Source organism: Coffea eugenioides, chromosome 2 (assembly GCF_003713205.1).
Source record: "Coffea eugenioides isolate CCC68of chromosome 2, Ceug_1.0, whole genome shotgun sequence".
NCBI lineage: Eukaryota > Viridiplantae > Streptophyta > Magnoliopsida > Gentianales > Rubiaceae > Coffea > Coffea eugenioides.
Window position 1 is genome coordinate 30,363,777 of NC_040036.1, and position 12,558 is coordinate 30,376,334.

Genomic DNA, 12,558 nt, shown 5'->3' on the forward strand with positions numbered 1-12,558 from the left:
ATCATAAATAATTTAGAAGTTCAATCAGTAATAGGTAATTCGAGAATCTAATTTTAAAATCTATTCCCAAACTATTTTATCTATATTGAGATTGAATCTATTTTAACTTTACCAAATTCTAATTTATCAAAATCCAAATCCAAACTAAATTGATTCGACTGATTTTCGATTTTTTTTTCAAATTATGAACACCCTTAACCCCAAGTGACTTGTATAGCCTACAATCCTACCTTAATCTCTATGAGTTAAAAGAGATATCTAGTGTTACCAAAAAAACCCAAAAAAAAAGTTACAACAAGAATATTAAGGCACCGTTTGAATTGAAAGAAAGGAAAGGATATCAATGGAAAAGAAAAGAAAGGAAAATAAAGTGGTTTCTATCCATTTTGCTTGGATTAAATATGGAAGAAAATAAAAAGGAAATACTGAATTCTATTGAAGAAGAAAAAGAAAAGAAAGGAAAAGATCAAGTGTTGATTTAATGAAAAAGATAGATAAAAATGATCTTTAAAAAAAAATCAAATTATTTCAATTAATTTAGTTTCATTTCCCTTTATTTCCGCTCATTTTTGGACGGAAACTATAATTTGACAAAATAATTAGACTGTTCTTCGCCCTTTCCCCCCCTATCCTTTTCTTTCACTCCTCAAAAGTTAATCCAAACAACAAAAATTAAATTCCTCCAATTCCTCTGCTTTCCTTTCCCTCCTATTCCCTCAATCCAAATGGTGCCTAAAGAAAAATGGATGTGTCTAACAAAGACAGCTAGCCGGCCAATTGGACAAAGCGCTGTGCAATTGCCTAGCCGACGGGCCATGACAAAATTGACACAGTACCCCTTAGACAACTCCATTGCACCATTAGTTTACTTCTACATCGTAAAATTTACCGACCTATTACTATTAGCCCTTCAGGTGCATTCTTCTTTTATCAAGATTTTCAAATTAAACGTCAGAATTCTTCTCATAGACAAAAACCTGAGTCTGAATGGTGATGGGAAGGCCTGGTTCCCAACCTCAGTACTATCAGCCTTCAACTATTCCAGGAACTGATCAATCTTCTTCAACCTCAATCAACCATTTCAGTCATCCGCACCCTCTTCAACTCTCCCTTCAACCCCAAAGAGGCCTCAATTCTAATTCATGCGCAGGCTGCAAAGACATGGCCCCAGGGCTGGTATACAGTTGCACCATTTGCAACTACTTCCTTCACCAGAAGTGTTCAGAAATGCCTCAGCAAATCACTCACCCTTTCGACAAAGACCATGTTTTCGATCTCCTCCCAAGACCCTGTTATGCTGAAGGCTTCTTTAACTGTGATGCGTGCGGGAAGCAAGGCCAAGGCTTCTGCTACCATTGCAAAATATGCTTTACAGATCTTCATATACTTTGCGCAGCACTGCCAATGAATATCAATCATCAATCCCATCATCACCAGCTCAAGCTCATTTTCTCTCCACACTATCCCGAGAAAACCTTTTCTTGCGATATATGCTACGATGCAGGGTCCTGCCATTGGCTTTATAATTGTGACATGTGTGAGTTCGATGCTCACTTGGACTGTGCAACAAATGTTACAGTAAATATCCATCGAAATATGCACCCAAGACAGACAACATCCGATCTTGATCGGATGCAGAAGCTCTCTATTGGCTCAACATCTACTCCTCAGCAATTTCGACCAAATCTTCACTCAGGCTTCTCTTCTTATCGGTACATGCAAATGGTAGGTGCACCAGTTTGTGCACCATTTTGGCAAAGGCCGAATAACGATAATTTGATAGTTAAATTTTCCACTGAACATGGCCCTACTCAGCAAATTATATCGGATATCACAAGTGGTGGAGGTGAAGCTATTAGCGCGGATGTTTTCGGAGGACCGCAGGACTTGTTTCAAGGATTATCAGTAAGTAATGGCGGACAGAATACTTCTCCGCCTTCTGCAGGCTGTGGGGACGGGAGCGGGCAACATAATTTGCAAAATTTAATGGGTGCATCTGGCACCGGCAATATCTACGGTCTTGATATTTTTGGAAGTTTGTCAATGCTTGATGGGGTAAATATGAGAGGATTACTAGGAGGGTTACTAGGTGTAATTGCCAGGAGGATTACTAGAAGAATTACTAGGAGGATCACCAGGAGGATTACTAGGAGAATTACTAGGAGAAGAACTAGAAGGGTTACTAGAAGGATTATTAGGAGGATTACTAGGGGGATTACCAGGAAGATCACTTCGATTATGTAGGCTGTGATGATTAGCAATTATGCTCAGTGAATTCATTCCAAAAAGAGAGCCTTAAAAAAGCCGCAGGAGGATCATTAATGGGACCTTTTCCCCCCCTCCTAAAATTTATCATTTTTTTTATTTCTTTTCATGTCTAACAATTAAGCTTTAGTTTTTTTCTTTTCCCATTTAACAGTTTTATTGCAGGAGCATATCATCTCCCGCCAGAATTGGTTTTTTATTAAGCGATCGACAATTTTTACCCGACTTGAGTGTAATATACAGCCCAATTGCATAGTGGAAATTGCCGGTTGACCAAAATGAGGAACCCAAATTGCAGAATTTCTTTCTGATTTGTACCATATTTTATGGCTATGAAGTTACCAACTGTATGCTACTGTGGAGAGTACCTTAAATCTTGTAAATTGTAGTCTATCTCTATGAATCAATGGTCTGCACAGATGATTTTTTTATCACCAAATAAAATAAAGAGAAGAGTTGAGTATAAACTTTGATTTGATCACTTTCTGTAGACGTAGCAACTCAAAGCATTTTCCCCCTAAACATCTTCAAGGCCCTCCAGTTTCTCTCATCAGAAGTGATTGCAAAAATTGCGGCACGACAAAAGCAGCAATGGTTAATCAAACCTTTACAACCAAAGTTTTTGGCTTACTCATCACAAAGATATGGACTTTATTAGGTTTTCTTCTTGACACATCCTTCATTTTACAGCATTCGGAAACACTAGAAAAATGTGTCCCTTCCGTGTCCAAACGAAGCCCAATTTCACATTGGACAAAAAAGCTTGTGTGATGTATAGTATTTTGACATGCTTTAGAAAGATTTCTTTGGTTTAGAGAAAAATAAAAAAATCAATAAGTGGCATCCAATTAGGTCAAGGGCATATTTCTTTTTCTTTTTTTTTCAGAGACGACAACTATTGTATAATCTATCTATCCTACGCTAGAAGGGAGGGGAAATCTAAAAAGACTTTTGTGTTATGGGCTAACAAGTACAAACCTTACTAGATCAAGGGAATATTTTGACACAATTTTTGAATTTTTTTGGTTGCAGGTGAAATTTAAACCTCCATCTACAGTCTAAACAGAGTCTTCAGACCCACCTTAGTGACCGCTCAGTGGTTGGTCAAGGGCATATTCAGTTGTTTCCTTTTCCTTTAGTTGGTACCTACCAGCAGCAATACCCAATGTAAAGGTTCATCTGTGATCTACCAATCACTGTTTGTAAATTGTACACAAGTACGAAATTTTTATAGCACAAAGTACCTTGCAGTGAACTAAAACTAATTAAAACATTTTGCTTGTACTTGTAGTTACAATGGTTATTGAACTACATATGGGTAAATGTATATAGAGTGAGACTCTCTACAAATTATAGGGCTAAATACAACATTTCTTAAACTTAATTCCTAAAAAGAACACTTCCATTTGGTAAACGGGGACCAAAATTAGAAATTCGTGAACTTGATTAAACTTTTTTCTTAAAACAAAAAGAACACATTCATGAAACTTTGAGCTATTAGCCTTCTAATTTATCATCAAATAAGAATCCAATCTTCGGCGTATCCCCTCTAAACCGCGTAATATTGACCTTGGCATCGTTTACTTCCCAAGTCATTCTTTACACTCCAACGTCTAAAGCAAAATTTCCACGAGGCAGACTTGCAATAGGATCTAATATGTAATCGTCTTTTTTAATTGTTCAATTGTCTTGACAGAATCGTGCACAACTGCAAAGTAGGCTTTAGCACATGAAGAAATAGAAAATGCCAAGACTAACAATCACCATCACGGCAATAGCTGACTTTTTGGGCTTGACAAAGTCTACAACCATAGGCTTCAGAGTTCTAAGCCACTTACCATAGTGGATATTAATATAGTCTCACCAAAATCAAGCCCCAAATTTAGACTGGAGAAAGATCAATAGGCAAAGAAGGATCATGAGCTCCCAAGTTGAATCCTCCATCAACCATTTTAGCCATCCACACCCTTTGCAGCTTTCCAATCATCAAAACTCCCTGACCTCAGTTTCATGTTCAGGATGCAAGCTGAAAGCAACTGGATTGATTTACAGTTGCTCAACTTGCAACTACTTCCTCCATGTCAAATGTTCAAAAATGCCTCAGCAAATAACTCACCCTTTTGATAAAAACCATGTTTTGTCTCTTCTCCCAAAGCCACTTTACCAGGAGGGCTTCTTCAACTGTGACGCATGTGGGAAGCAAGGCGATGGCTTCTGCTACCACTGCAAGATATGCAATATTGATCTTCATATCCTTTGCTCGGCAAAGCCATTGAGCTTTACTCACCAGTCTCATAATCACCAGCTCAAGCTGATTTTCTCACCACCCCATCCTAGCAAAATCTTTAACTGTGATATATGCAACACTTTGGGGTCCAACCATTGGCTTTATAGGTGTGATTTTTGTGATTTTGATGTTCATTTGAACTGTACAAATAATGTTCCATCAGTTGCACCAGCAATGCAAACAAATTTTTTTAATCAAAGTCAGACAACATTCACGGCTGCAGCAAATCAAACTCCCATCCCACAGGTTCATCATCATTTTCAACACCCTGGAACAGCTTCAAGATCTGCTCCTGAGGTTCCTCCTCAGGCTCCTCCGAGCTATCAAGCCTATAATCCACACTTTGTCGCGCCAGCTGCAGCAGCAGGCATTCCTGTTCCGAACTTTAATCCTGCCATGACCCCTGGAAATCAGGGAATTCATTCAGCGGGTATGCCTTCCGTGCACTGGCAGAATAATGAGCATTTGCAGGCGCTCCAAAGGCTTCAAGCTTTATTTGCCAATTTCTCTCAAAACAGCTTTAACCAGCACCACCACACTCAAGCCCTCATGGCAGGTGGAGGACTAGGTGGCGGAATTGGAGGCTTTGGCAGTGGAGCTGGAGGACTTGGAGGTGGAGCTGGACGAATTGGTGGAGGTGGAGGCCTTGGAGGAATGCAAAACTTGATTCAATCATTATCAGGAGTTGGTAATGGTGTAGGAGGTAGTATCCCAGGCCTGGATCTCTTTGGGAATGGTGGAGGTGGAGGGCTGGATATTTTGCAAGGTTTATTGGGTGGCGATGGAGGAGGTTTATCAATGCTTAATGGTTTGGATTTGGGAGGATTACTAGGAGGATTTCTTTGAAACAAATTCATGGTTCCTGCAGTATGAATCTCTTTTTTTTTTTTTAATTTCAATAAACAAATTATGTGAATCCTTTGCTTAATTGTGTAACTAACCCTGGTTATACTATAACTGTTTTCCTCTGATTGAAGGAGCTTCCTTGGAAAACAACCATCATCATTGATTCAATTTCTTTGCCTTCATGATTGATAATCCGTTGTCCTTTGGTGTTGTTTACTTCTTCCATTCCAAAGAAAACTTTGCAATTTGTATAATGAAATTGTTTCTGTCGTGAAATGAAATTTAGCACTGTATTGTTCGGATTAATAATGTAATGAATGAATGTCAATGTCATACAGCTTCTTCTTTGATTCTTTATCCTTTTGTGACTAAGCCTTATTTAGTGGCATTGGCATAAAACACATTGTCATAAAGAAAACTCATGTCAAGTGATAAAGGCAATGGTATACGTCAATCATCCAAAGATTCATATCCTCAACTCGATTGTATTGCTCTCAATTAGTTCCTAAAAATATTTGGAATACATATTAATTGAGACCCAATGTTTTCAGAGTATACCAGTTTAACAATTTTTTTTTTTAATTAGCGTGTATTTCTACCTAATTACTAAGGGAATAACAGAGAATACGCCAAAATCATGACAGGAGAATTTTTTATATTAGTAGAAACTGTTTTCTATTATATCTCTTCCCTAATAAAGATATAAGAATATCTTTGGTTCTTCCGTACTTTTAGCCCTTCCTGTTTATAGTCATCGTAAATATTTATTGTTATCATTCGTCACTTGTGCAAAATTGATCGTGACATAGACTGTATAGTTTAAAAATCTTATTATGAGATAAAAATTAAAACAATGAAAAATATTTTCACCATTGAATACGTGCCAGAAAACTAATAAATTGTATCCCATCTCTAACCTTGTTTTACACGCGATACTCATAAGAAGCTTGATTTAAAAGAGGGCAATCATCTGTGTGCAAATGCGAATTCTGTCAAAGCCGTGGGACTCAACTGCATACCAACCAACTTTGTTAAACAGTAATAGGCTTGACCTAACAAATGTTTGGATTGCAATTTTTCTTTTGTTACGTTTCTCGTGAACACATTTTTTAATCACTTTTTTATTTCACATATGTCAAACCGTTGCAGTAATTTTTCTACTAAAAGTTCAGAAAAATGCGATTCAAAGAAAGCCTAACTCGAAGAGAGAAAGTTAAATATGTATTGACTTGTAAAGTGTTCAAAGTTCAAATGCATTGCATTTGGCTGGCAGGTTCCATGATGATTCGTAAGAATGAACCATGATTTTGACTTGATGATTACTTCGATTCTTTCATTGACTAAGTCAAGAAAAGCAAGGCCCAAATGAACCTCCATTCACATGTGTGTTTCTCCATCCACAGCTGAGAGTTGACTTGACTTAGGGTTGGCAGCAGTGACGCGGCAAACACAACCCGGACATGGTTTAATGAAGAATCAAAATTTTGAGGCGTAGCAGAAGCAACTCCTCTTCTTCTTCTTTCTTCCTTCCTTCTTCCTTCCTTCTCCTTCTTCTTCTTCTTAAGAAAACAAAACTAACTAATGTGAATAAGCAATTACGCATGAATATTGAGAGTATATAGAACACCAAAAAAAAAAAACAAAGATGAAATGCGTGACAAATATTAGTACTCAAAAATTTTTTTTTTACTATATTATTCTAAAGTAAATGAAAATTTGACTGGTTTATATAAGAAATTAGACAGAAAGATCCACAACTGCATGAGGAGAATATTACAGCTTGATCAGAGGAATTTTAAATCACTCCTAATCATCAATCTTACCTTTACAAATTGAATTTAGAAATACATCAATGCCAACTCAAGTGACTTGTATTACCTTCATCCTACGTCAATTTATATATACGAGCTACAAGGTACATTCAATAGAAAAATGATTAATTATACAACTGCTACTATGCCACTCGAGTATGGATAGATAATGGTCTCATTATGTGATAAATCTCATGCCTAATTAGTTTGTAATTTTGACTTGTATTCTTTAGCAATAATCTATTGAATATTAACCACCCCCCCCCCCAACAATAAAAAAGGCAACATGCCTAAGAGAGACAGCTAATCCCATCACCCGTTTTCGCTCACCCGAAATAAGTGTGACAAATTGCTACTATACCGATTTAGGCAAATTGCACCATAAGTTGACTTTACTAGTATATCATGAAATCAACGACCAGTTAGCCTTTTTAGATGCAGTCTTTGTTTATCAAAATTCACAAATTGAAGCTCAGGAATTATCTCAAAGAGAGAAACTGAAACTGAGAGAGAGAGAGAGAGAGAGATGGGAAAGCCTGGTTCCCAACCTCAGTTTGATCAGTCTTCAACAACTCCAGGGACTGATCAATCTTCTTCAGCTTCAATCAACCATTTCAGTCATCCACATCCTCTACAACTCTCCAACTGTCAATCCCAACAAGGCTTCAGTGCCAATTTATGCTCAGGCTGCAAACTTGAGGCCTCAGGAATCGTATACCGTTGCACTATGTGCAACTACTTTCTGCATCAAAAATGTTCTCAAATGCCTCAAAATATCACTCATCCCTTCGACCAAAACAACCATGTTCTTTCCCTCCTCCCAAAACCAGCCTACCCTCAAGGCATATTCAACTGTGATGCCTGTAGCCAACAAGGCAATGGCTTCTGTTATCACTGTCAAACCTGTGGAATAGATCTCCACATCCTTTGCGCATCCATGCCAATGGAATTCACTCATCAATCTCACCACCACCAACTTAACCTCACATTCTCACCACCTTATCCAGACAAAGCCTTCTCCTGTGATATCTGCAAGATGAATGGGCACAACCACTGGCTATACCACTGCAGCATCTGTCAATTCGACGTTCATTTGACCTGTGTAAATGCGTTACCAATAAATCGTACTTTCACTCAACCTCCATCAGTGCTGAATCAGATCCAGTCCATGATTACAAGAAGTATTTCAATGCCTCCTGCACAGCCGACCATGCCTAACAATTTCGCCAACAACGTAAATCCTGTGGGCTTCAATTCGTTCAGGCCTACAGGAGGCATGGCGGCGCCAATCCATCTGCAGTCTCAGCCTCAATCTTTTGTTGCGACCCCTTATGCAGCTCCAACCCCTATGCAGCAAACCTTCATCCCACCAAACAATTATATGACCCATGGAGGTTATGGCCAACCTGTTATGCCCGCTGGATATGCCCAACAGCAGAATACTATGACTACTCAGATTGCTGGTGGGGTACTAATGGCTTAGCTAGTTGGTTCGCTTCTCATCAGTCGACACAGGCCCTGATCAGGAATAATTTGGTGGGTGAGAAAATAAGATGGAGGAGGTTGATCGTTACTTGGGTTTTGTACTACAGGACTGATTGATTCAGCAGAATCAAGTGCACATTATTTTGTAATCAGATGTGCAGCTCTAGCTCAATTGATGGAGAATATGGAGGAGATGTTACCGACCATTTATTGATGATGTTATCGTCAAACTTCTAAGTGGATTGAGAGATCTTGAATTCAGAACCTTTTCTACATGTTTAGAAGATTCGCTCTAGGACACAAAACGTCTGTCCTCTCCAAACCAAAATACACTTTGCAATCCCAGATATGAACATGTATTGTAACATTGACGTGCTTATTTATATCACTTTCATAGTTTTACCTAGCTTAGTAGCTAGAAAAATAGCAGAATTAGCTCATCAAGCTGCACGTATGCCCTAGATGATAGTCTCAACTTGTCATTATGGTCCCTGAAATGTTAGAAAATTACACTGAAAATATGCATGCTCGGTTGACTCATTGCCTTAAGATAATCACAATTATAAGTTCGGGTACTGAAATTATCAAAGTATTTTTAGCTCCAAAATATCATCCTTGACGTTTTGACGGGTAGCTATCCCACAGTGCAGCTGGGATCTCACATGTTGATTTGAACACAAAGCATATCTGATCCTAATTCCTAAACCCCACCCCACCCGGGGCCCGGTGTTTTTTTCCTTGATGCTTAGCAAATCAAGGGATGCGAGTTTCGAGTCTTTTGACACATGATTAATGTTTTGAGAATTCTTGACTCATTTGCAGTCACAGTAGGTGAAAAACTCTCAATTCTTCGAGGAATAAGGCTTACTTGTCAGTGGAAGAGGATTGGGTTTGATTGTACGTTAGGAGGGATTATGAGTAAGAAATTCAAGAGGATTGAATTGGATAGTAAGTTAGGAGGAATTAGTAGCAAGAAGTTCTGAGTTGAAAATCTTTTATTTATTAAAAACAAAAGGAAAAAAAGGAGATTTATTTGTCAGTGGCAATAGCTACTATTTCTTCATTAATTCATATTATTTCCTTTTTTTTCTTTAACCTATTGACAAGGTCATATTTTCAAACTAATATGGTTTAAAAACTTTTAGCATCTATAAGAAAAGTTCTAAGAATATAACTAGACCGTAGTCTTGTCAAAAGATTACAGGAAAAAGAAAAAGAGGAAGTGTTAAAAGATTTGCAGATACTAATCTTTAGTGGTTTAACTGTATTGGGAGTTTTAAAGTGCTTGATTTGACTTGAATTTCCGTTTTCTAGTCCAAAAACTTTTAATGTTACAGATAACGTTTCACTTTTCTATGATTCAACTCGAACAGTCCATAACTCCATATAATGTTAGGGGAAAAAAAACTCCAATATTGAACTATCAATTTACATTTTTTTTTTCAAGCCAGTTGAATGACTTTTGTTAATTTACAAACCTAAACCCCGAGAAACCACAAAAGCCGGCAACTCTTATGGTTTCTCAGGAGACTTATAACCTAACCCAAATCCCCCCCCAAACTCGATGTGGGATAACTACCTAAGCAGAGTAGCTGCTACTAAGACCTAAAGAGACCTCACTAACCCCGGTACATGCAGTTGTCTTTTTTTCAAGCCAGTTGAATGACTTTTGTTAATTTACAAACCTAAACCACGAGAAAATCACAAAAGCCGGCAACTCTTATGATTCCTCAGGAGACTTATAACCTAACCCAAATCCCCCTCCCAAACTCGATGTGGGATAACTACCTAAGCAGAGCAGCTGCTACTAAGACCTAAAGAGACCTCACTAACCCCGGTACAGGCAATTGTCTTTTTTTCAAGCCAATTGAATGAACTTTGTTAATTTACAGAACTAAAGCGCCGAGAAAACCACGAAAAGCCGCAATCTCTTATGGTTTCTCTCAGAGATTATAACCTAAACCAAATCCCCCCCCCCAAAATTGATGTGGTATAATACCTATAGCAGAGCCAGCTGCTACGAATATCAAAAATGTCACTAACCCCGCGGTACAGGGCGTGTTTTTTCAGCCAGTTGAATGGTACTCCCACTTTTTGTAGTTTCCGAAATGGCCACATGACCGTAAATTTCTCTAACCAAAAGAAGGAAAAATAAAAATGGATTTCATAGTTTGGATTGTGATTTTTTTTTAAAAAAAATTATTTTTTACATTTTTCGTGAATACAATTTTCAATATCCATTTTACCTCATATGTATTAAATTGTTACAATACATTTTCCTACAAAAAGTTTTAAAAATAGTCATCTAAACAGGAAACATTTTTTCAAAAAATAAAAATATATTGCAACCGTAAAATATAATCAATGAAAAGCATAAATATATAGTGATATTAAACTCTAAAATTCAAGTTAACTCGGATACCACCAAGCACATCTTGAATATCAAAATGCTCTTCGAGATTAATTATACTTATATAAATAAATAGATAAATATAGTGCATAATTCATATCAACTCAAGTACGAATTCAAAAATTTGTTACAGCACTCATCTAGCCCAAAGAAGGACAAGTTACAATGGGAGCCAAGCCCAAATAATAAAGTGATTAATATAGTGATTGCACCCCTATTATGTAGACATCCTTTTCATTTTGTTTTATCGAGAGAAGTATTTGTTAGGATAGCTCATCATTTGACCAAAAAAAAAAAAATTATCACAATACATTTTTTATCATTTTTTTAAATTTTATATATATCACATCACAAAAATATTAAAATATTATTTAAAAATAATTTTCAAATAATCTCTTACCAAAGCACATACTTGGTCAACCGACCTAATCGATGTCCAAACTCCTGTCCCAGATCCAACCAACTGAAGTCCTAGCAAGGGATGCAACGCCCGACTCCAAAATTGCCCCGTTTTAGTGTTTTACAATACTCCTCTCCACCGCCCCGGCCCCCACTCTCGCTGTCCTGCACCGCCCTTACCGGGCTCCAATATTCTTGTGGGTGTACCTATCCCGCCTCACTATCATTATTATTATTTTTTACTTAATTTAATTTTTTCAATTTATATAGATCTATTAATAGTTTTATTAATCACTATTTTGAAATTTTAGCAAAAAAATTACATCATTTTATCATAATAACATAACATGTTATTTATTTCATACAATATATTTATATAATAATAATATTATAGCATTAAAATATAGGCAAGAGCGGGATGGGGGATAAGGTGGGGGGTATGCAGCCTTGCCTCCTACCCCATTTAATACAGGGGGAGGAAAATCCCCCCGTCACTACCTTTGCCTCACTCTAACTCCTACCTCATTCCTAGGTCCCTGAGGGTAGGAGTGTATACGAGTCGAGTCGAGTTCGAATAATGCTATATTCAGATTCGACTCGAACACTATTAGCATCTTATTTTACTCGAGCTCACCTTACTTGACTCGAGTTCGAGGTCGATCGAATTCAAAAATTGAAAATTGAACTCGACTCAATGAAATGATAAAAAAACCCGAACTCAACTCAATATGACTCGAGTAAAAAACGAGTCATATCGAGCTCGAGCACTTGATGCTGCTTTTAAGTGTAGAAGTTCGATTAGATCCCATTTTTGAGCATTTAAGCTCAAGACATGGAAAATGGAATTAGATTATATTTATTTCAAATTCTATTACCTTTTTGCCATAAAAATTTTTATTAAGTATACAAATCATCTTGTAAATTATTTGCAAGCATAAATCTTTAGTGGTAATTTCATATTTAAAAAGATATATATTATTTAAATTAAAAAATACACCACTACATCCCCGCTCAAGCTATTCAAGCTGGGGCTCGAAAATCGAGTTTGAACCTCG

General features: G+C 37.2%; 3 protein-coding genes across 3 annotated transcripts; all 3 read left to right on the forward strand.

Moving 5' to 3' along the window:
- The first annotated feature begins 987 nt into the window (after nt 1-987).
- On the forward strand, nt 988-2,244 carry LOC113759448. Its single transcript, XM_027302025.1, has one exon. It carries the CDS (start codon nt 988-990, stop codon nt 2,242-2,244), a length of 1,257 nt encoding a protein of 418 aa, XP_027157826.1.
- A 1,929-nt stretch (nt 2,245-4,173) lies between these two features.
- On the forward strand, nt 4,174-5,552 carry LOC113763512. Its single transcript, XM_027307344.1, has one exon. The coding sequence runs from the start codon at nt 4,184-4,186 to the stop codon at nt 5,396-5,398; it is 1,215 nt and encodes a 404-aa protein (XP_027163145.1). The 5' UTR covers nt 4,174-4,183; the 3' UTR covers nt 5,399-5,552.
- A 2,019-nt stretch (nt 5,553-7,571) lies between these two features.
- LOC113759450 lies at nt 7,572-8,692 on the forward strand. Its single transcript, XM_027302026.1, has one exon. It carries the CDS (start codon nt 7,736-7,738, stop codon nt 8,690-8,692), a length of 957 nt encoding a protein of 318 aa, XP_027157827.1. The 5' UTR covers nt 7,572-7,735.
- The last annotated feature ends 3,866 nt before the right edge of the window (nt 8,693-12,558 follow it).